Here is a 24,339-nt window from a genome sequence, read left to right on the forward strand (position 1 = left end):
ATGTGTCTGTAAAGATGTGGAAATTCCTCAACCTACTAAAGATTGAGCTTACATATGATCCAGTAATTTCACTCCTAGGTATTTACCCAAAGGACACAGAAACATTAGTTCAAAAGGGCACCTGCACCTCTATGTTTATAGCAGCACTATTTGCTATACCTAAGCTATGGAAACAACCCAAATGCCCAAAAATAGATGACTGGATCAAGAAGATGTGGTATACATACACAATGGAATATTACTCAGCAATCAAAAAAGATAAACTCATGCAGTTTGCCCCAACATGGATAGAGCTGGAAGGGATCATGCTCAGCGAAATAAGCCAGAAAGAAAAAGAAAAATAGCGGATGGTCTCACTCATAGCAGGAATTTAGAAAACCTAAATAAGGGACCAGGAAAAAGACTAATTATAATAAAGAAAAAAATCAAAATCAACAAGCAATTATAAACCAGAGACACACTATGAGGGGAGGAGGAGAGTGGAGCAAAGGAGGGATTAGGGTCAAAATAAGGGGGGGTGGAATTGTATGGGGAATATAACCAAAATGAAAATGCATACATTGTGCAAAAATGAAAACTGATGTAAGAATTATATAAAATATATTAAATAAAAAACAACAACAAAATATTATTTTATTCATTTCATTTCTAGCTTCTTTTAAATAAGATTCAAATTATACTGAATAAAATCATTTTTATTTAGTGAACCTATTTTATCTGAACCTTAGTTATTGTTCATAGACCCAGCAGCAAAATGGTCTGAAAAAATTATCCTGTTACATTGAATATGCATTTCATCCACACAGTGGAGCAATTAAAAGACATCCATAGGCCTTGATTTTGCTAGTCATAATACCATGTAGGTAAAGATTTCATGTAGGATAGGCTCACGAGGTGTACTTAGTATTATGAACTTTGGACTTTTATTCAAACTATAATTTTTACCATTCATTTTCAAGTTGAATAATAGTAATGTCTTTCATTACAGCTGTGGAATGTGGTAATAGTATAAATTATCTTTGATTTGTTTGTTTTTAGCTAATAATTTGTTTTGAATCCCATGTTTCTTTTAGAATCAAGAGCTTCTGATTTTGGTTTTAAAAAATAAAAATATCACCTATTAAATGTTCCTGTATTAAGTAATGTTGTTCCAAATTGATGTAATTTCTGGTAACTTCATATCATATGTTTCCAGTTCTTTAGACTTTGTGATTTTCAAAGCTGATAGTCTCATTTGGAAAGAATGTCTACCTGGAGTTTTCTTTAAAAAAAAAAAAAATCACCTTGTTAAGCAGTTTTTTTCCTTCCAATTCTATACTATTTTCTTCAATAATTTTTTTTTAAAGATTTATTTATTTATGCATACAAGAACTGAGGTACAGGCCAGAGATGCGAGGGGTGAGAGGACTCACCAGAGACAGTGGGGAAAAGAACAGGCAGACTGACTGAAATACACTGCTGAGGGGAGCAGAGGGTGAGATAGGAGAGGTCTGTGCCATGTGGGTTTCTCCCTGGCTGGCCGGGGATCGAACTTGTACTGCAGAGGCTGTGGATTGCTTCATAGTGCGGTGCTTAACCCCTTGCGCTACCAGGAAGGCCTTTTAATAATTTTTTTTAAGATTTGTTTATCTATGCATAGAAGAACTGGGGTGTAGGCCAGAGGTGCAGGGGGTAAGAGGATTCACAGAGACAGAGGGGGAGCAGAACAGGTGTATCTACTGAAATACACCGATAAGGGGAGCAGTGGGAGAAACAGGAGAGGTCTGCTGCGCCATGTGTGAATTAGCTCCCTGGCTGGGAATTGAACTCAGGCCACAGTGATGATAGTGTGATAGTGCTGCGGCTTAACCCCTATGCCACCAGGGAGGCCCCTAATAATTTTTAATCCTTTGTGAATTTCCAGGTTCTTGAGACTTTTTCTCTGTAGGCATACTTCCTTTTCTTTTTTAAAGATTTGTTTGTTTTTATACAAGAACTGGGGTGCAGACTAGAGGCACGGGAGGGTGAGAGGATTCACCAGAGACAGAGCAGGGAGCAGAACAGGCAGACGGACTGAAATACACTGTTGAGGGGAGCAGCGGGCGCTACAAGAGAGGTCTGCTATGCCATGTGGGTATCTCCTTGGCCGATCAGGAATCGAACCCGTGCTGCAGAGGCTGCGGACAGCTTCACAGCGCTGTGCTCAACCTGTTGTATCATCGGGGAGGCCTGGGCATTCTTTTTTTAATAGGTCTTTCTTATGTTCAGAGAGATAGGTTTTGCTGACATTTAACATCAATACCTGGCCCACTTACTACATTCCTCTTTTTAAGCCACAGTTATTTTAGAATAATTTAATGAAAAATTACCTTTCTAGATCTTATGTTCCATTTGGAAAAATCAATAGCACTATTTTCATTACAACATATAATGTCATTGTACATTTCTTAAATAATTTAACAGACCTAAATTGCATTTTGTCTAAAACTCATTAGTCTTGTCAAAGCTATCAGTATCAGATGCAACCTCTTATAGCTCTTGAAGTTTTTTTTCCCCCCTAGGGTAGCTGTACTGATATTGGTTACTTAAAATTGATACCTTGTTATTGAACATGTTTGGTGAAAATTAATTTCATTCTTAAATAAATAGTGAGCTCATCTTTTGGTATTTTTTGCTCTTTTAAAATAGGTCAGAAGACCTCTCTAACACAAGAAACAGAGCTGTTGGAATCCTTACTTCAGGAGGTGGAGCACCAGGTGATGAAATATTAAATGTAATGAAATAAAGATTTATCTTTTTTTGCCCACACGCTTTAAAAGTTTTTTTTTTTTTTTGCAGATTGTTTATATGAGATCAAAAGATGTAGAAGTCTGCATGCTATACAAGGATTTTTATGCAGTAATAATTGACTAATTATTCACAAGTTTTCTTGTTTACGAACTAGATAGACGTCAATATGATTTACTGTGTTTTGTAGCAATAGGATTATTTTCACTGGGATAATATAGCCCATAGGAATCTGTAATCTATACAGAATTACACTCTTCTGATACTGTGATTTAGATCTGGCTTTAAAGATAAAATGTTATTGCCAATTCTTATACTTAGTGATTTTCATGCTAGAGTTTAGTATTTTCATTTATTGAGGAAATTAAGTACCATATAGATAGTAGGCATTGTACTCAATGTTTGGAACACAGTAGTGGACAAATGGCAAAAAGTCTGTTTTCATAGAATTTATATTTTAGAAATTATATTTTAGGGCCTCCCCTCGTGGTGCAGCAGTTGAGTGCTGGGCTGCCCGCCTCTGCAGCTCCGGTTCAATCCCCAGCCACCGGCGAGGGTCCCACATGGCGCGACAGACCTCTCCTGCCACGCCCACTGCTCCCCTCAGCAGTGTTTTTCATCAGTCTGCCTATTCTGTTCCCTGCTCTGGCTCTGGTGAATCCTCTCACCCTCCCGCACTTCTGTCTGTACCCAGTGCTTGTATAAATAAATAAATAAATCTTTAAAAAAAAAAAAGAAATTATATTTTAGAAATTTGAATTTATATCTTAGAAATTATATTTTAGGTGGTTGGGGATGACATATATTAAATAAACAAGTATTTGTTTATAGTATCACATAAGTATTTGATAAATACATCTGTCTTCAATTTGATTTTTGGAATTCTTGAATTCCTCTTCATGGCTGTTATACAACTATACCTTGAGATTGTTCTCTTAATATCCTGGGGATTACCTTCACTTCATTTTTCAGTTGAACCCATGTTTCCTGATTCTCATGGCTTCGGCTCTTAGTTTACTTTTTAAACCATACATTAAACCATCATGTAATACAATAAACTGTGAAATCATCATGGTCAACAAAGCAACCATATACATTATCCCTCAAATTTCTTTGTCTGTAAACTCCTTTTGCTTTTTTCAACATTTCCCTCTCCAGGCAGTCCCCTTGCTGCTTTGTGTCATTTACAAATAAGTTTGCATTTTCTAGAATTTTTTATAAATGGGGTCATACTTATGTCTGACTTCATTCACTTGGCAGAATTTTTGTGATTCATTCATACATCTGTAGTTCTCTTTTTAATTACTGAGAATTAATTCCATTGCATATTTATACCAATCTTTTTCTTTTTTTTTTTTTTAAAGATTTTTTTTATTTATACAAGCACTGGGTACAGTCAGAAGCGCGGTAGGGTGAGAGAATTCACCAAAGCGGGGAACAGAACAGGCAGATGGATGAAATACATTGCTGAGGGGAGCAGTGGGTGTGGCAGGAGAGGTCTGTGCGACATGTGGGACCCTTGCCTAGCGGCCGGGGATTGAACCAGTGCTGCAGAGGCTGCAGGCAGCTTCGCAACCCAGCGCTCAACCCAGCGCTTAACCGCTGCACCACCGGGGAGGTCACCATACTCTTTTTTTATTTTATTTAGCTGTTTATAGTCATTTGGATTACTTCTTTTTTTTTTTTTTTTTTTTTTAATTTATGCAAGCACTGGGTACAGTCAGAAGTGTGGGAGGGTGAGAGAATTCACCAGAGCCAGAGCAGGGAGCAGAGCAGGCAGAAGGACCAAAGTACACTGCTGAGGGGAGCAGCAGGTGGCAGGAGAGGTCTGCGCGCCATGTGGGACCCTCCCTGGCGGCAGGGGATCGAACAGGTGCTGCAGAGGCTGCGGGCAGCTTCGCAACCCAGTGCTCAACTGCTGCGCCACCGGGGAGGCCCTGGATTACTTCTTACTTTTTAAGTTAGAAATAAAGCTGCAGCGAATATGCATGTCCAGATTTATGTATGGATAATTTATTTTCTTTTTTCTTGGTCCCATCAAAGATAATGGCTAGATCAAATAGATACACAGCTAAGCTTTTATAACTGCCAACTTTTCTGAAGTTACTATGCCCTTTTGTGTTTTCATCAGTAGTCACTGAGAGTACCAGTTCCTCCATATCCTGGCTAGCACAAAATATAGTCAGTCTTTTGAATTTTCACTAATCTCTTAAGAGTATAATAGTATTTCATTATGGCTTTAATTTACATTTGCCTTGCGACTAATGATATTGAACAACCTATCTTGAATTTATTTGCCATCCATAACCTTTCTTGGAGTGGTATCTAGTCTCATCTTGTGGCCATAATTTTGTTGACTTTTTTGTTTTCTTTTCACGTTTTGAGCAGTTTTTTATGTAAAGAATTGAATATAAGTCTTGTATTTGATGTGTGTTTTATAGACATTTTTCTTTCTGTGTCTTGTCTTTTTAGTCTCCTTAAAGTGTCTTTTGTAAGAGGCTTTTTAAATTTGAAGATGTGTGGGATTACAGCATACTTTTTTTCCTCTGGCATAACCTAAATGTTTTCCAAATTGATGTAGATTAATACTTTGTGGTGTGTGTTACATTTAAACATTTCTCTGTTCCCTGAATTGCAATTGGTTCATTAATAGGCATACTGTACTAATCTGAAATCTATCTGTAGTTATTTAAAACTGAATTTCTCCTAATAAGGGGAAAAAAATGCATTAAAATAAAATACACTTTAAATATACATTAAAGTAAAAAAATGACTGTTAGAATCAAAATAAATTAACAAAACTCAGTAGATTCTTAATTTTCAAAACCCATTTTCAGTCATTCTATTTTTTTAATCTCATTTTTAGTCACAATAATTTGTTTTCCTTCTTCATTGAAGGTTTTCGGTGCCAGTTATTAGTAATTTTGTAAATTCTTTTTTTTTTTCCCAACACAGTTACGGTCTTGTAGTAAGAGTGAGTTGATATCTAAAAGCTCAGAGATCCTTATGATGTTTCAGCAAGTTCATCGAAAACCCATGGCATCCTTTGTTACCACTCCAGTTCCACCAGACTTTACCAGGTATGACAGTCTTTTTAACTTCATTTTCATTTGAAGTTTACATGCCAGTGCATGTTTTTTTAAGGTGTTTATAGTGGTGTGGTCTGTTAAAATTTAGTTTGTGTGTACTGTAAATCTGGTTAAAGATAGTTACAGTGACTTACACTTTTGATTCTAAAGAGAAGAGGATAGCGATGAAGGAACTGGTGTTTTCCTGAATTGAACTTTAGAAAATATATCTGAGGATGTAATAAAATGGCTTGCAGTTTATATTTTTGGTAAATTTATACTCCTTTGTTAGGTGTATAACACTGTGTATTATAATACTGTGTATGATAATGTCCCTATCATAAAATGTTTTACTGACTTAAGGTGTTCTAATGTCAGATTATTCTATGACATAATCTATTATTTAGATTATGTGATCTGAAAGCATGTAGCATCAAAATGGTCTATCCGTTACATAGCCTATCTCTTGTAGTTGTAGTTCAGTTCTCTTTGGAGAAGACTGTAGAACTGTTATTTGCTTGTCCATCCCAATTACCCCCTATTTGAATATATGTTTTTATCCTATAAAAATGTATAGGTTTATTTGCAAATAAATAGTCGCAGACTATTTTAATTGTCAAAGTTACCCATAATTGGTTCTGAAGTGAAAGGTTTGGGCATTTATTATGATGCCTTTTGCTTTTGTGTCTTTTTTTTTTTAAGATTTATTTTTATTTATTTATACATAGAAGAACTGGGGTATAGGCCAGAGGTGTGGGGGATGAGAAGATTCACCAGAGATAGAGTGGGGAGCAGAACAGGCAGACTGACTGAAATACACTGCTGAGGAGAGCAGCAGGCAAGACAAGAAAGGTCTGCTGTGCCATGTGGATCACCTCCCTGGCCGGGGATCAAAATCATGCTGCAGTGGCTGGCGATAGCTTGATAACTCTGAGACTTTAACCCCTGCACCACCAAGGAGGCCCTCCTTGAGTACTTTTCAAATGTCTCTGTATTTATTTTAGTAATTACATAGTGCCTTTTAAAAAAAAGAGCTATTTTATAAAATATTTATTGAATCTTCAGTTTAAATGTAAACTTTTGATGTCAGCTTTTCATAGTTTTATGAATTTGTTTTTAATGTTATGTTTAATAAGTTTTTAAAAATATTTCTTAGAGATTTAAGTTTTCTAGATTTTACTGAGGGCTTACCTTTTTTTTTTAACTAAATGGAATTTTAAACTTACATCAGCTAAATAATATTTATTGCCTTTTACTTCTTTTTAGTGAATTAGTACCATCTTATGATTCGGCTACTTTTGTTTTAGAGAATTTCAGGTAAGAATCTTTGATAGGTTTGGTTTTTTTGTATCTATACATAAATAAAAGTCAGGAAGCTTTGATTCTTGGATAGGATGGAGACCTATTAAACACTTATTCAGTATGTAGTCTTGAAAGAGACAAATTTCCTATTAGAAGCACAGAGGACATTTATCTGGATTGTATCATAATTTTAGGACATACTGCTGCTTTACTCTGAAATGGAACTTTTTTTTTTTTTAATGAAAGCATCTGCGTGGCCTTTGTTAAGTTGGGACAGATGGAATGATAAAAAAGAGTGGTGGAAAGAAGCTAGGGTCCTATGTCAGCTCAAAGTCAGGAATTATTTGTGGGAGGCCATTATTTTAAGAAATTTGTAAGCTTTCTAACTTGCATATTAATTTTGTTAGTTTACTACTCTTTCTCTAAGATGAGAAGCAAAGAACTTAAAACACAAATTTCTTGTAAGGAATTTGTTAACGGGCAGTATGGAAAAGGGGGCCCACGAATGTAATGTATTGCTGGGAGGAGAGACTCCAGGAAGTGGTCACTATAAAGATAAGGACAAACTGGAGAAATGTGTATCACCCCACATTTAATACATTTTTCATTATGGGTTACTTTTTGCTTTCTGAGGATTTCCCCACATATTGTAAGGTTTAGCATGTCTTTTGTTTTTCCATGTTAAAAAACGATAGTTATACTATAGGAAGAAACACATTCTGGTTTTTTAATGATGACTAGTTGAAATGGTAATTTAAATTCAGAACATTAAGTTTATATTTCCTTTTTCCTTTAATGTCACAATTTTAAGTTTTTTCTTTCTTTTTTTTTACCTGAAACTTAGTTTTAATATAACTATTTCAATGTTGTTTTCTGAAATTTCAGCTTTTTTAGATAGCTGAATATTTTAGTATTGTTAAATTTTCTTGTATAAATATATTTAAATTTATTCAGTGGAAACTTGACTTGTTGATTCACCTGCATTTTCTTGTCCAGAACTTCAAATAAGTAACATAAATAACATGGTTGCTTTTTGGTTTTGACTGTTGCTTTTTCACAATAGTTTTGATCTTGGGATTTGGTTGGTTTTCTTTTACTTCAGCACTTTGCGTCAGAGAGCAGATCCTGTTTACAGTCCACCTCTTCAAGTTTCAGGACTTTGTTGGAGGTTAAAAGTTTACCCAGTAAGTTTTTCATATTTCTAATATATTTTGGAACCAAGGTCTTTCTTTCAGGGTTCTCTGGTGCACTGGCTCTCTTTTTCAGTAGAGTAAGGAATGAATATAATGACAATTTTTATATTTATCATTAAATAACAAATCTATGAAAATGTTAAATGTAAAAGGGAGGAACCCGGACATATTACTAAATGTTATTTCTTGTTTGTAGGAAGATACTAATCTATATAAGTTACTTTTAAAATTCTTATTTTAAAAATCTTTTTAAAAATACTTACCTGCTGATTGTAATATTCATGATGCATTTCAGTACATTTCTTTGACCTGTATTTTCAAATTGGCAACTAGATTTAGCAATATGATGAGATGCATAGTCTCTCCTATGGCAAGAATTTAAGCAATAGTATGTTCTTTTATCACATGATTAGTTTTATCTCTTTTTATGATTTCAGCAGCTATTGATGCTTTTTTTTTCTCTATTATCTAAGAAATCATTGGGAAATACAAAATAGTGGTAGTCTCATTTTATTGTTTTTTTCATTTATTAATTATACTTTTTAAAGGACATGCTTGCCTTTATTATTTAGTTGCCCAATATTGCATTTCAAATAGAAGAGGCAGAATTATTTCCTGTTACTTAACACTTTTCCTTTTTCTGTGAAAGTGATTGAATTTTTTTAACTGTCATTATGAACTCATGATCTTATACATATTTCATCTCTATAAGTTGACTTTTTCATTTTCCTCTGACTCTAATAGTCCTTGCCTTTCTTGTTCTTTTCCATGAGAAGAGGTTATAGGCACATTTTTCCTATTCCTTACCTGGAATTGGCCATTTTACACAAAGAGCCCTGTTTTTTTTTAGTCAGGAAATTGTATTTCAAGACCAAATCGGGTGCTGGGGATAGTCATTTGAATAGATTGGTCACTATTTCCAGGCATCCTTGGTGAACAGAGCTAGGAAATACAGAGGTTTGTTGGTGTATATATAGGTTTTGGGTAAGGGTTAATTTGTATTTATTTTAAAATTAGAGTTCCTTTTAGAGCAGTTTTAAGTTAGTAGCAAAATAACTGGAAAATAAGAAACGTTCCATTTGCCCCTGACTCCACACAACCACAGCCTCCACACTATCTATATATGTTGCACCTGAATGGCATCTTTGTTGCGCTTTGATTACCCTGCATGATCATCCAGTCTATAGATTACACTGGAGTTCATTATGCATTTTATGCTGTTTCATTTTAGGCCAAGACCATATTTGGAGGAAAACTGTGTAGGGATCTGGACAAAATTGAAGTGAATAAGAATAAGCTCCAGGGATCTCAATAAAGAAAAATATATGAACTCTTTAAAATTGCTTTGTAATTATAATGGGTTTATAGATTACCTCATAATCATTCCCAATCATTCCAATTGGTTCTCAATCTAAATATGAGATATTAACCTGTATTTGTTTCATTGCAGCTTAATTTTTTACATTAAAATTGATTTGCAGTTTTTATTGATATAACTTTTTTTTTTTAAGGATGGAAATGGAGTTGTTCGTGGTTACTATTTATCTGTGTTTCTGGAACTCTCAGCTGGCTTGCCTGAAACTTCCAAGTAAGACATTCAGTTAAATAACAAACTTTAGTGTATTTTTGCATATATTCCTGTTAGCAATTTTTATTTGTAACCACTTTTGTAAGTTACTGTATTGCTACCTTTCATATGTAGACAAGTATGGAATCCTTGCATGGTATAATGCTATAAACTGGTAGTACAAAGGACCCTTTATAATCTTAAAATTTTGGGGGAAACCCAAAGAGTTTTTTGTTATGTCGGCTATCTCCTTTGCTGTTTTCTGTATTAGAAATCAACACTGAGAAGGTTTTTTAATTTTTCTTTTTAATTTACTTTTAAGTAGTAAGCCTTGGGCCTCCTCTGGTGGTGCAGGCGATTGAGCGCAGCACTGTGAAGCTGTCTATAGCCTCTGCAGCGTGGGTTCAATCCTGGCCGGCCACGGGGATGCCCACATAGTGCGGCAGACCTCTCCTGTCTTGCCCACTGCTCCCTTCAGCAGTGTTTTTGGTCGTCTGCCTGTTCTGCTTTCCACTCTGTCTCTGGTGAATCCTCTCTCCTGCACATCTCGCCTTACCCCATTCTTGTATGCATGAATAAATAAATCTTTTAAAAAAAAAAAGTAGAAAGCCTTAACATATTAACATAAAATTTTCTTGAAAATAACCTTTTCCAAAGCAAAATACCACTCGATGAGAAAATTGTTTGCATATGTGGATATCTCTGAAAGTATGACTTTTTAAAAAAAAATTTTATTTTTATTTATTTATGCATACAAGGACTGGGGTGCAGGCCAGAAGTGCAAGAGGGTGAGAGGATTCACCAGAGACAGAGTGGGGAGCAGAACAGGTGAAATACACTGTTGAGGGGAGCAATGAATGAGACAGGAGAGGTCTGCTGGCCATGCGGGTCAGCTCCCTGGCCAGGGATCAAACTCCTCCTGCAGTGCTGAAACTTAACCCCTTGCACCACCAGGGAGGCCCCTGCATGCCTTTTTTTTTTTTTTTTTTTTTTTTTTTTTTAATTAAAGCAGGTAGACTTTTTTTTTTTAAGATTTATTTATGCATACAAGAACTGGGGTACAGGCCAGAGGTGCAGGGGTTGAGAGGATTCACCAGAGACAGAATGGGGAACAGAACAGGCAGATATATACTAAAGTACACTGCTGAGGGGAGCAGCGGGTGAGTCAGGAGAGGTCTGCTGTGCCATGTGGGTTTCTCCCTGGCTGGCTGGGGATTGAATTCGTGCTACAGAGGCTGTGGATTGCTTCATAGTGCTGCACTTAACCCCTTGTGCCACCAGGGAGGCCCCCATATGACTTTTTCTAAAAAGGCAACAGGATTCTCACATCTGCTTCTGTATTCAGTTTGTTGCTATAAGTTATTTTGGTTAAGTTTCTAAAATCTCTGTCCTCATAGATGTTGAATATCATATGTAGTTGGGAAAAGTTTTCTAATGAGGTTTATTCACATACCAGGAAATTCATCTTATAAATAAGTGTACAATATTTAGATTTTAATGTATTTACTAAGTTTTACAACCATCACCAATACCTAATTTCAGAATATTTTTATCATGCCACAAAGAAACCCCATTTTTTCTACCCCCCAGTTTATAGCAACCACAAATCACTTTTTGTTCGGGAGAAAATTTCTTTTTTGTCATTGAGGTAACATTGGATTATAACACTGTATATGATTTAGAGGTATAGGTTCACATCTCTTCAAATCTATGTTACCACATTACTCTCACCACTGAGACATCCACAGTCCTCCATCATAGTCTGTTAGGCCCCTCCCACTTAAATTAATGCAACTCTAAGGTTGAAAAAGAGTGAAATTTGTGCATTTGTTAGATATCATCTAAATACCTTGGACTGTTCTGTTCCCTGAAAAATACATATATCATCAGCTAATTGTTTTACATTTCAGTAAGCCTAAACAGGAGTTTTGAAAATTTTTTCATTAACTATTAAAATGTCATTCACTTAATGGAATTCAGAATTTTAACAGTGAGGTAGTTTAACTGACAAAAATGAAATAATAAAACTTAAATCATTTTATCAGTATCTAGTAGATTTTAACATCACCTGGACTCTGCAGAAGCACTTTCATAGTACTTAAATATCTTTATAAAGATTATTTGCATACACATGTGTAGACTTTCAGAAGAAATTTCTCCTGTGTTACATCATGAAAGTTACTCTTAACAGTATTTGCTGAGTAACTTGTTTAGAGAAGGGACTTTTTTTTAATTGCTTAAGGAAGGGTAGAACTTTCCTTGGAGTAATAATTCTAGTGGAACTAAAACTTTCAAGTTAACAGTTCTTAAATTTGCTTAGACTTTTCAATTTCATATGAGGAATTTAAATTGGGTTATTCAAATTTAAGGTTTTAGTTTTACCTAAGGTTAGGATTGAGATGCTTTGTAAAGAATTAAACTATAAAGCAGTCTGTAGCCTCTGCAGCATGAGTTCAATCCCCTGCCAGCCAGGGGGTTACCCACATGGCGCAGCAGACCTCTCCTGCCTCGCCCACTGCTCCCCTCAGCAGTGTATTTCAGTCAGTCCATCTGTTCTGCTCCCCACTCTGTCTCTGGTGAATCCTTTCACCCCCGCCCCCCCCTCCCCCCCACTTCTGGCCTATACCCCAACTCTTGTATGAATAAATAAAAAAAAAAAAGAATTAAACTTGGATTAGCTGTCGTATTTTTTAGAAATACAAACCTACATTTAGCATGATTTTAAAGAACTATTGCAGATGAAAAAATGATCACTTTTTCTTAAACATATGCTTTTTCATACAAAAGAATTGATTTTTCAAAATGTTTTATATTGATTTTAAACTTTTATCTGTCTTGATCCTAAATGTATTTCACCATCTACATTGTTTTTCTCTCCAGATTTTCAATACTCTTTTAAAACTTTTTTTTTTTTTTTTTTTTTTTTATAGAGGCATGTTTTTATTTATTTATTTATTTGTTCGTTTGTTTCGTTTATACATGCACTGGGTACAGTCAGAAGCGCGGGAGGGTGAGAGAATTCACCAGAGCCAGAGCAGGGAGCAGAGCAGGCAGAAGGACCGAAGTACACGGCTGAGGGGAGCAGCGGGCGGCAGGAGAGGTCTGCGCACCATGTGGGACCCTCCTCTGGTGGCCGGGGAGCAGCCGGGAATCGAACCGGCGCTGCAGAGGCTGCGGGCAGCTTCGCAACCCAGCGCTCAACCGCTGCGCCACCGGGGAGGCCCCAGATTTTCAATACTCTTAATTGATTTTCTATGAGTTTTGAGTTTGTCATTACTCATTTTTAAAATATAAGTAAGTTAATCTTTTCAAGGTAAAATTCACATAGCATAATTAACTATTTTAAATGTATAGTTCAGTGGAATTTAGTGCTTTTATAATGTTATGCGATGTCCTCATCACCCTAAAATACCCCATACCCATTAAGTAAATACCATTCCTTTCTTTCCCATTCCTAAACAACTACTACTATACCTTCTATGTAAATTTGCCTGTTTTGGGTATCTCATATAAAAACATCATACAGTATTATGTGGGGTCTTTTGTTTTTGGCTTCTGTTCACTTAGCATAGCATTTTCAAAGTTCACTCATGTTGAACCATATGTCAGAAGATCATTCCTTTATTATTGCTGAATAGTATCTCATTACATATTTTTTCTCAACTTGTTTATCCATTCATCTGTTGGCGGACATTTAGGTTATTTCCACTATGGGGCTAGTGTGCATAATCCTGATGTAAATATTCATGTACACATTTCTGTGTAAATATGTTTTCATTTCTTTTGAATATATATCTAGTTATAGAATCACTGATTATATGGTATTTTTGTGTTTGTTATTTTGAGGAGCTCCTAGACTTTTTCAGGGTGACTATACCATTTTATGTTCCTTCTAGCTGTGTCTTGAAAGTTTGTTTTTTTCTATCCTCACCGATACTTATTTTCCATTTTTAAATTATATTTTGTAATCATCCTAATGAATAGGAAATGGTATCTCATTGTGGTTTTGGTTTTCATTTCTTTAATAACTAAAGAACATCTTTTTCATGTGATTCTTGGCTGCTTGAATATCTTTGGAGAAATATCTTTTCATTCCATTGCCTATTTTTAAATTGGGTTGCTTGTCTTTTTATTGTTGAATTATAAAAATTCCTTATGTATTTTTGGATACTAAACTCTTACCAGATACTTGGTTTGCTGATAGTTTCTTCCATTCTGTAGTTTGACTTTATTGATAATATCCTTTGAAGCACAAATGTTTAAAAAGTTTTTAAATTAATTTTTTTTACATCACTGTTCATTTTTAAACAATATTTGCTACCCCCCACCCCCTCAGGTGTAGTCCCCATAGAATTTCCTTCACCAATGCACCCGTGCATCATCACCTCAGTCACCTGTGCTCCTCCTTCCCTCCCTCTGATGCCTCTCCCTCCTCCTCTGCTGCAGTATGTCTCTGATTTATAATTGTCTGTTTTTGCTTTGTTGTGTTTTGTACTGTTATTATTTTTTTACACTGATGTCTTACTTGGTTCCCCTATATTCTTGCTATAAGTGAAACCATCCGATATCTTTCTTTTTCCTCTGGCTTATTTCACTGAGCATAATTCCTTCTAGCTCCATCCACGTTGCTGCTAATGGCGTGAGTTTATCTTTTTTGATTGCTGAATAATATTCCACTGTGTATATATACCACATATCTTGATCCAGTCATCTATTTTGGAGCATTTGGGTTGTTTCCAGGTTTTACCTATTGTAAATAGTGCTGCAGTAAACATAGGGGTACAGGTGGTCTTTTGAATCAGTGTTTTTATGTCCTTTGGGTAGATCCCTAGTAGTGGAATTTCTGGATCATATGGAAGCTCCATTTTTAGCAGGTTGAGGAATGTCCACACAGCTTTCCATAGTGGTTGGACCAGTTTGCAATGCCACCTGCAATGTAGAAGAGTTCCTTTTTTCCATATCCTCGCCAACATTTGTTGTTGCTTGTTTTTTTGATATGTGCCATTCTCACTGGTGTAAGGTGGTATCTCAATGTGGTTTTGATTTGCATTTCCCTGATTATAAGGGATGTTGAACATTTTTTCATATGCCTGTTGGCCATTTGCATTTCCTCTTTGGAGAAATGTCTTCTAATTTCTTCTGCCCATTTCTTGACTGGATTGTTTATTTTCTTTTTGTTGAGTCAGGTGAGTTCTTTGTATATCTTTGTGATCAGTCCCTTAGCCATTGAATGGAGTGCAAAGATTTTTTCCCAATCAGTGGAGTGTCCCTCTGTTTTGATTAAAGTCTCTTTTGCTGTACAGAAGCTTTTCAGTTTGATGTAATCCCAAGTGTTTCTTTTCCTTGACTATCTTTGCTTTGGGTGATGAGTCTTTAAAGGTGTTATTGCGATGTATGTCTTGTAGAGTTTTACCTATATTTTCTTCCATATATTTTATGGTTTCAGATCTTATGTCCAGTTCTCTTATCCATTTTGAGTTGATTTTTGTGCACGGTGAGAGGTAGTGGTCTAGTTTCATGTTTTTGCATGTGGTGGTCCAGTTTTCCCAGCATCATTTATTGAACAAACTGTCCGTGTTCCATTGCATGTTCTTTGCTCCTTTGTCAAAAGATCAGTTGTCCATATAAGTGTGGTTTTATTTCTGGGCTGTCCATTCAGTTCCATTGGTCTGAAAAGTTTTAAATTTTTATGGAGTTCAAGTTATGTATTTTTTATTGTTGTTGCTTATACTTTTGGGGTCAAAGCCCGTTGCCAAATAAGAATTCATGAAGTTTGCGATCGTTTTTTTTTTTTTTTTCTTCTAGAAATTTATAGTTAGGATGTTGTTCCAATTTGAGTTTATTTGTATATGTAGAGTTAGGTAAAGATTCCAGTTCATTTTTTGCATGTCTTAGTACCATTGATTTAAGAGACTTTTTTTCCCTTTTTGAATGATTATGGTGCCCTTGTTAAAAAGCATTTGCACATATATGTTTGGATTATTTTTAGACATTTAATGTGGCACCCATTGGACTGTAAAAATGACGTCTTGACTTTCATAAAATCTTGGTGACTAAGACCTTAAAATTTCTGTATTAATTAGTTCTTTGTGCCATCAATCTAGATAATGTACTGTGAAAGATATTAATGTACAAATCATTTGACAATACTTATAGAAATACTTAACACCTGGTATTTGTAGGTAAAGTGCTATAATTTTTTCTTCTGCCTGAAATTAGCAGACCAAGCTCTTGTGTTATAAAAATTTATCTCCACCAAAGAAGAGAAGATTTAAGGTTACTGTGGAGTGTTCTTTCTGATGATTCTTACTTGTTTCTTTACTTTTTTTTGTAATAAAATTCTTAGTAAAAATAAACTTGAAGACAGGAAAGTTGTATATAATAAGATATGTGGCTGAATATAATGACTTTCCTAATAGATACTTATTTTCTGTTAGAAAAAACTGTAGGTTTTAATTTCTGAATACACAGTTAATTTATTATCACTTGAATTGAAAAAAATCTAGTAGAGTTTTTCAAAATTTGTTTACTTTAAAATTCATGGTGTTAAATCTCAGAGGAAATGGCAGAACATTTGTATGTGAGAGAATGCAACTAATGAATATATGAAGAAATATATAGTCTTGCTAAAGTAAACAAAAGCAACTTTGAAAGTACTATTTTATACAATTTATTTTTTATGTGTTTTATACTTGCTATAGTGTAAAGTATTTTTAAGAGGAAAAAGGACCTAGTGCTAGTCATGCTTGTAGACAATACTGATGTCTCTGTAAATGAGTCTTTTCTGAAAGAAATATAACGAGATATCAGTAATTTCTTCTCATGTAATTACTTAATGACTTAATTTTTTTTTTTCAATTTTAGATACGAATATCGTGTAGAAATGGTTCATCAATCCTGCAATGATCCTACCAAAAATATCATTCGAGAATTTGCTTCTGATTTTGAAGTAGGAGAATGCTGGGGCTATAATAGATTTTTCCGTTTGGACTTGCTTGCAAATGAAGGATATTTGAATCGACAAAATGATACAGTGATTTTAAGGTAATAGAAAATATTTGATATTGTGTTTTATCTTGGGGGTATAATGGACTTTATTTTGAGGTCCATTAAATAAAATTGAATTTTGAAATTAATAATAAAAGTAAGTTTGCATTTTCTTTACCATTTTATTTCAGGAGTCCTTTGTGGTCAGTAATAAATAAAAGTCAGAAATGTGTTTGACTCACCTCGTTCCTTATTGTAAAAATTTAAAAACTCTGCTTCCGGTAAATACAGTAAATACAGTAATATACATTTTATTTTATTGAATTATAGCAACCTCACTGTTTGGAAATTAAAGAGTAGTAAGAGATCAAGGGCTTTTTTTTTCCCTCTTAACATTATTTGTATGTTATATTTGGGTGACTGGTTTTAAAAACTTAAATTTACATTTTCATTCTAGAAAACAGGAATTAAAAATGGGAGAAAAGAGATGAAAATTGATGGAAACAAACTGATAGTAGTTGGTATGTTATTTGAAGAAAGGACAAGAACTAAAGAACTATGATTTCATGTCTAAAACCATAACAGCATGGTTAAATGAAAATTTGAGTATTTATTAACTTAAACTTGTATTTAAAAAAAGTTTTAAATGTGTTTTGAACTGAAGTTTTTGTGTTTAAATAGAAAGTTTCTCTCAAAACAATTTTAAAAGCATTTTTCCTTGGAAATGATTTTTTTTTTTTTTTTTTTTTAAAGGCATGCTTTATTTATTTATTTATTTGTTTGTTTGTTTGTTTTGTTTATACATGCACTGGGTACAGTCAGAAGCACGGGAGGGTGGGAGAATTCACCAGAGCCAGAGCGGGGAGCAGAGCAGGCAGAAGGACCGAAGTACACTGCTGAGGGGAGCAGCGGGCGGCAGGAGAGGTCTGCGTGCCATGTGGGACCCTCCTCCGGTGGCCGGGGAGCAGCCGGGGATCGAACCGGCGCCGCAGAGGCCGCGGGCAGCTTCGCAACCCAGCGCTCAACCGCTGCGCCACCGGGGAGGCCCTTCCTTGGAAATGATTTTTAAGCTGAATGAATTGTTATTATGTCTGGGAGAATAACGAAGAAAGAGACTATTCCATACTTTTTTCTAGAAAAAAGTTTGTTTTTCTTGTTTTGGGGTTGGGGGATTATTTTAGTTACATTTTATAACCTCTTAGGTTGTTTTTTTTTTTTTTTTTTTTAATTCATTATAAAAATTATTTGTTGAGGGGGGCCTCCCTGGTGGCGCAGGCGGTTGAGCGCTGCACTGTGAAGCTGTCCGCAGCCTCAGCAGCATGGGTTGGATTCCGGCCCGCCAGCGAGAATCCCATTTGGCGCAACAGACCTCTCCTGTCTCGCCAGCTGCTCCCCTCAGCAGTGTGTTTCATCAATCTGCCTGGTCTGTTCCCCACTCTGTCTCCGGTGAATCCTCTCACCCTCCCCTGCATCTGGCCTGTACCTCAGCACTTATATAAATAAAAAAATAAATCTTTAAAAAAAAAGATTTGTTGGGCCTCCACAGTGGCTCAGCGAGATGAGCGCAGCGCTGTGAAGCTGTCCGCAGCCTCTGCAGCATTGGTTCAATTCCTGGCTGGCCAGGGAGATTCCCACATGGCGCGACAGACCTCCTGTCTCACCCGCTGCTCCCCTCAGCAGTGTATTTCAGTCCTTCTACCTGTTCTGCTCCCTGCTGTGTCTCTGGTGGATTCTCTCACCCTCCCATGCCCCTGGGCTGTACCCCAGTGCTTGTATAAAAATAATAAAATAAAATAAAATAAAAATGATTTGTTACTATTGATATTTCACACTTTAACCATAGAGGGGATTGCAGTTATTGAAACATCAGTTTGCCAACCTATGAAAGAGGTTTTTTTGAATATTTTTTGAATAGTCTTAGTTCTCCCCCCTTGTAATCATAAATAGAAGATTGACTAGCAGCAATCCACATGAGAGAATTTATTTGTTTATTTTGTTTTAAATGCAGTTTATTTCAACTTCTAGTTCTTTGTTTGGGCCAGCTGTTTTACAGACTTGAATATTAGTATAGGAATATACTTCTGTTGCAATGTTTAATTATCATTTATTCATCAGTATTTACTTTGTAATAATTAGTAATGAAATATTAATATTTTATTAATAAAATTTATATTTTATTAATATTAATGATGTTAATAATATCTGGCTAATAATAAAAAAGAGCATGACATGATTTTCCCCATAGGAAGCTTGAGATGAAATGGGCAGATAAGAACAGACTTTACTGTTCTATAAGATAGTGTATTTGCCTGAAAATAAATTGCTGTGGCTCTTAGGAAGGATGGCGCTTTTAATTATCTTATTATTCATAACATTTATTTAATGAGAGATTGCTCAAAATTTAAACTTCAATTCAAGATTCTTATGGAATTTTGTACATATTAGGAAGTTATTTAAGATTTCTATAACTATGTATGAATAAATATGTATTCTTTCATTAAAGCAAAAAGTTGAATTTTACCCGTAAATTGCTTTTTTTAAAAAAATTTATTTATTTATGCATATAAGAACTGGAGTAGAGGCCAGAGGTACAGGGGGTGAGAGAATTCACCAGAGACAGAGCTGGGAACAGAACAGGCAGACTGACTGAAATACACTGCTGAGGGGAGCAGCAGGTGAGACAGGAGAGGTCTGCTTTGCCATGTGGATTTCTCTCTGGCTGGCTGGGGATCGAACTTGTGCTGTAGAGGCTGTGGATTGCTTCATAGTGCGGTGTTTAACCCCTTGCACCACCAGGGAGGCCCATGTCCCCATTTATAAAACTAGGTTTTTTTTTTTTCTTTTTTTTTTTTCCTGAGGGCAGTGTCTGCATAGACAGCTTTTTTTTTTTTAATTTTGCATAGAAGAACTGGGGTATAGGCCAGAGATGTGGGGAGTGAGAGTATTCACCAGAGACAGAGTGGGGAGCAGAACAGGCAGACTGACTGAAATACACTGCTGAGGGGAGCAGCAGGCGAGACAGTAGAGGTCTGCTGCACCATGTGGATAGCTCCCTGACATATTGGGGATCAAACTCATGCTACAGAGTCTGCAGATAGCTTCACAATGCTGTGCTTAACCCCTTGAGCCACCAGGGAGGCCCTGCAGTTGCTTACTTTGTTAGCAACTGACTTAGGCAAGAAAGCAGGGTGGGAAAGCATTTTCTTTCAGAATAATATAGTTGTCTTCTTTATAGCTCATCATCAGCAGTGCATTTATGAACTAGGTTATTATAATAAATATATTTTAGTAGGTTAGTTTGGGAGTTTAAACACAATGTGAAGTATTATTTTATTTAGAAAAGTATAGTTTGAGTTTAGACAATTGATTTATAGGTGACTTTTCAGAACTTTTCATCATTTATAGACTGCATGTATAAGTAGTATACCAGGAGCTCTGAGTTCATTTGAATTTTGCCATTATCAAATAAAATAAAAATTGTAGAACTTACAGTTATAAATTCAAGGTTTGGATAATAATATTTTACTGTTCGGATTATTTTTCATGTGCAGCTATTCTTTTAAGGTTTCAGGTACGTTCACCAACTTTCTTTCAAAAATGCCGGGACCAGCATTGGTATATTACTCAATTGGAAGCTGCACAGACTAGTTATATTCAACAAATAAATAACCTTAAAGAGGTAAGCAAATAGCATATATTTTGGATTTAATGTTTTCTCTTGTCTTTTTGACCTGTTGTATTTAATTTAATTTGGGTATTCTTGCTGTTTATAATTTTGTGGAAAAATCCCATTATTTTTGTTTCTTGTCCTCACCACTTTTGGGTTTATGTAATTTTGCATTGTCCAATTCATTAGTCCCTAGCCACATGTGTCTGTGTAAATTTATCTCATTTAAAATTCAATTCCTTAGTTGATGCTACCCACATTTCAAGAACTTGTACTGGACATTGGAGATACAGAACACTTCCATCATCACATAAAGTTGTCTCTCATAGTACATCCCTATTTGAGATTAAGCTGGTGTTTCTTTGGTGACTTGGGTATTTATCTTTCTCAGTGCTGACTTGAATAGAGAGGATTCTAAACTCCAGAATAATAGAAAGTTGCCTCACCTTGATTTCTCACTGTTGTTGAATTGAGCACTGGGAAAGTCATTTAATGAACTTATAGCTTATAAATTTTAACTGATTTATTTAGTAAGATTTTGTTTTTCCCCACAGTGGAAATTGGGATGGAGTGGGAGGTTTGAAGTGTTGAGGATAGTTAATCAATGAGGGATAAAAATATTGTTAAATATGTACCTTCAGAGATTTTCATGTTGTATATTTAAAATTGCCTGTATTTACTAATTATGTGTGTATTTGCTAATTGTATGTGTAGCTTGGGCTAGATATGAGAAGAGGGAAAAGAATAAATTGGACTATTTTCCTTGGTCAGAGTTTTTCATAAATGAAAGGGCAGGAGATGGTGAGAGAGAGGGTTCAAGAAGTGGTTTTAGTAATACCTGAGTACATTTTTTTACTTGAAACATTTTTTACTGTACCAGTAAAGCACCACTTGTGACTCCTGTTTGTTTGTGCTGTTCTCATTTTAAGAGACTTACTATTGAGTTGTCTCGAACTCAGAAATCAAGAGATTTATCACCACCAGATAACCATCTCAGCCCCCAAAATGATGAGACTCCTGAGACTCGAGCTAAGAAGTCTGGGTCATGTGCTGACATGCTTCTTCAGGATAGTCCTCCTACACCTTCTGTGAGAGAAGCCAAGGAAGATGAAGAAGATGAGGAGAAAATTCAGAGTGATGATTATCACGTAATAATTAGGCTTATTTTCGATTAATTTTATGTTTGACAAAAGAAGTGATTAAAAACATGATTTGTACCACATCACAGATGAAGTGTGGGGGAATCATTGTGCTGCAAGTGTTGTCCATGTTTATTTTTCTAATTAGAGTATAATCTTCTGCTAATATTAATATTTAAAAGTCAGAAGTTATTGGTTCAAACAAAGGTAGTTTGTAAAATGGGAGACTTCAGTTATATGTTAAAATGACAGAGCCAGTGAGGAGAGAAATTAAAGATAAAGATAAAGGCATTAGCAAAATAATTTAAGGAGAAAATAGAACTTGGAATGGAACATTTAGGTAAAGCAGTTAACCTTTGATAGGGTGAGTTAAAGGATGGGTATAGTTATAGGTAGGACAAGTGAAAATTGGGATTTATGCTTAATGGCCAGCATGTTTTTCTGTGAAGATAGGTGACAGAGTTTTATAATGACCTTGAGGATAACAGAGGTTAGATAGGATTTGAGGAGGATTTGAGTTACTCTCTTAGCAATCTTATTAGAAGTTGGAATTTATGAAGTATTTTCAGCCACTTTGTGGACCAGCTAAAATTGATAGCAATAAATTGTAGTGGTACCTATCTAAGAATGTGGTTGTGTAATTTTCTTTACAGGGCTGAGCAATCTAGGAACAGGAGCAAAGAATTTTCATGACTGTTTTTGGTTCTTGGACCATGGGCTAGATGGCATAATAATAGAAATATTTATAGAAGAAATCTTGTTTCTTTTCTTTGATCTAGCATGAACTTTCAGATGGAGATCTGGATCTAGATCTTGTTGGTGAAGATGAAGTAAATCACCTTGATGGCAGCAGTTCCTCTGCCAGTTCCACAGCAACAAGTAACACAGAAGAAAATGACATTGATGAAGAAACTATGTGAGTGTCTCATATTAATTATAACTGTAAAGTCTCTAAGTGATTTTGTTATTTCATTATTCTTTCTACATTTATAAATTCAATTCTAATTTAAGGGAGAGCTTTTTCTTCTGCACCCATTAATTCATTAACTGATTTCATTAGCATGGATTCTTACTAAATGATTTACTCCATTTACTATCATTATTTATTTTATTGCTTTCATTCTGCTAAATTTGACCAGTGGAAGTTTGTTAAAGCTTATTCTTGTGTCCTTTTGAGGTGTCCTTATCATTTTGTAAGCATTTTCTTACTTTTTGGCACTACAAGACATTCCAGGTTCATCTTGTACTTTTGTTGTCCTAGCTCTCATATCAACCATTTCACAAGGGTAAGTTGAGAGTTTTCACCCTCTATTTGATCTCATTTCCAGTCTCATAAATAAGCACCTCAAAACAGACCGTTTTCATTTAAGTCCCCCTTTTTTAAGGCAAACTGTAAAAAATGGGTTAGTTAAAATGTGAAACCTAAGTGCCTTTACGTTCACAAAGGAGAAATCATTACAGTGATATTTTTAGATGCAGACATACCTCATTTTATTGTGTTTCACATTATTGTGCTCTGTAGACACTGTTTTTTACAAATTGAAGGTTTGTGTCATCCCTGCATTGAATAAGTCTATCAGTGCCATTTTTTCAGCAGCACCTGCTTACTTTTTGTCTCTGTGTCATAAAAGGTCTTCATGTCACATATTGGTGATTCTGGAAATATTTCAGAATTTTTCATTATTGTGTTTGTTATGGTGATCTGTATCAGTGATCTTTGATGTTGCCATTATAATTGTTTTGGGGTTCCATGAACTATATCCATATGAATAACACGGTGAACTTAATCCATCAATGTGTGTGTTCTGACTACTACATCTAACTGGCCATTTCCCCTGTCTCATCTTTTTCTCTTTCCTGTGCCTCCCTAGTCCCAGAAACACAACAATATTGAAATTAGGCTGGGTAGTAACTCTACAACAGCCTGTAAGTGTTCAAAGGAAAGGAAAAGTCTTAATTGTCCACTTTAAGTGAAAAGCTAGAAAGGATTAAGTTGAGGAAGCCATGTCAGAAGCTGATATAGTCCAAAATTGGTTCCTTAAGGAAATTAAAAGTGCCATTCCCTGAACACATAGGGAAATGAAACAGCATTATTGTTGAGATATGTAAAGTTTTAGTGGTCTGGATAGAAGATCAAACCAGCCACTTCCATCCCTTACACTAAAGCCTAATTCAGAACAAAATCCTAACTGTCAAACTCTGTGAAGACTGAGAAAGGAAAGGCAGCTGCAGAAGAAACGTTTGAAGCTAGTAGAGATTTGTTCATGAAGTTTTAAGGAAAGAAGCCAGCTCCATAACATTAAAGTGCAAGATGAAGAGCAAGTGCTGAAATAGAAGCTGCAGCAAGTTATCCAGAAAAATCTAGCTAAGATCATATTGAAAAGTGTCTCCACTAAACAGATTTCCAGTATAAACACAACAGCCTTGTGTTGAAAGAAGATGCCTTCAAGGACTTTCATAAGTAGAGAAGTGAAGTCAATGCCTACTTTCAAAGCTTTAAGACAAGCTGAATCTCTTGTTAGGGACTAATGCAGTTTTGACCCAAAGTTGTCATAAACCAGTGCTTATTTGCAATACTAAAAATCCAGGGGCCTTAAAAATCGTGCTGAATGCAATCAAAAAGATAAACTCATGCCATTTGCTGCAACTT

The 24,339-nt window shown here is 35.4% G+C and overlaps 1 protein-coding gene across 5 annotated transcripts in view; it reads left to right on the forward strand.

The window, feature by feature from the left end:
* Positions 1 to 24,339, forward strand: part of TRIM37 (tripartite motif containing 37) — an 86,465-nt gene that overhangs the window by 18,564 nt on the left and 43,562 nt on the right. For all 5 annotated transcript variants that reach the window (XR_005121917.2, XR_005121916.2, XM_037493386.1 and 2 more), the window contains exons 8-16: positions 2,668 to 2,735; positions 5,722 to 5,846; positions 7,101 to 7,151; positions 8,239 to 8,320; positions 9,841 to 9,917; positions 16,761 to 16,940; positions 20,448 to 20,562; positions 21,480 to 21,698; positions 22,469 to 22,605. Coding sequence is in view for 3 of the 5 variants with exons in the window: in XM_037493386.1 (XP_037349283.1) it covers positions 2,668 to 2,735; positions 5,722 to 5,846; positions 7,101 to 7,151; positions 8,239 to 8,320; positions 9,841 to 9,917; positions 16,761 to 16,940; positions 20,448 to 20,562; positions 21,480 to 21,698; positions 22,469 to 22,605 (1,054 nt within the window). In the remaining 2 variants the exon portion in view is untranslated. The remainder of the gene's footprint in view (positions 1 to 2,667; positions 2,736 to 5,721; positions 5,847 to 7,100; positions 7,152 to 8,238; positions 8,321 to 9,840; positions 9,918 to 16,760; positions 16,941 to 20,447; positions 20,563 to 21,479; positions 21,699 to 22,468; positions 22,606 to 24,339) is intronic.

Source organism: Talpa occidentalis, unplaced genomic scaffold, assembly GCF_014898055.3.
Source record: "Talpa occidentalis isolate TD23 unplaced genomic scaffold, MPIMG_talOcc4v2.1 talOcc4.7, whole genome shotgun sequence".
In the NCBI taxonomy this organism is placed as follows: Eukaryota; Metazoa; Chordata; class Mammalia; order Eulipotyphla; family Talpidae; genus Talpa; species Talpa occidentalis.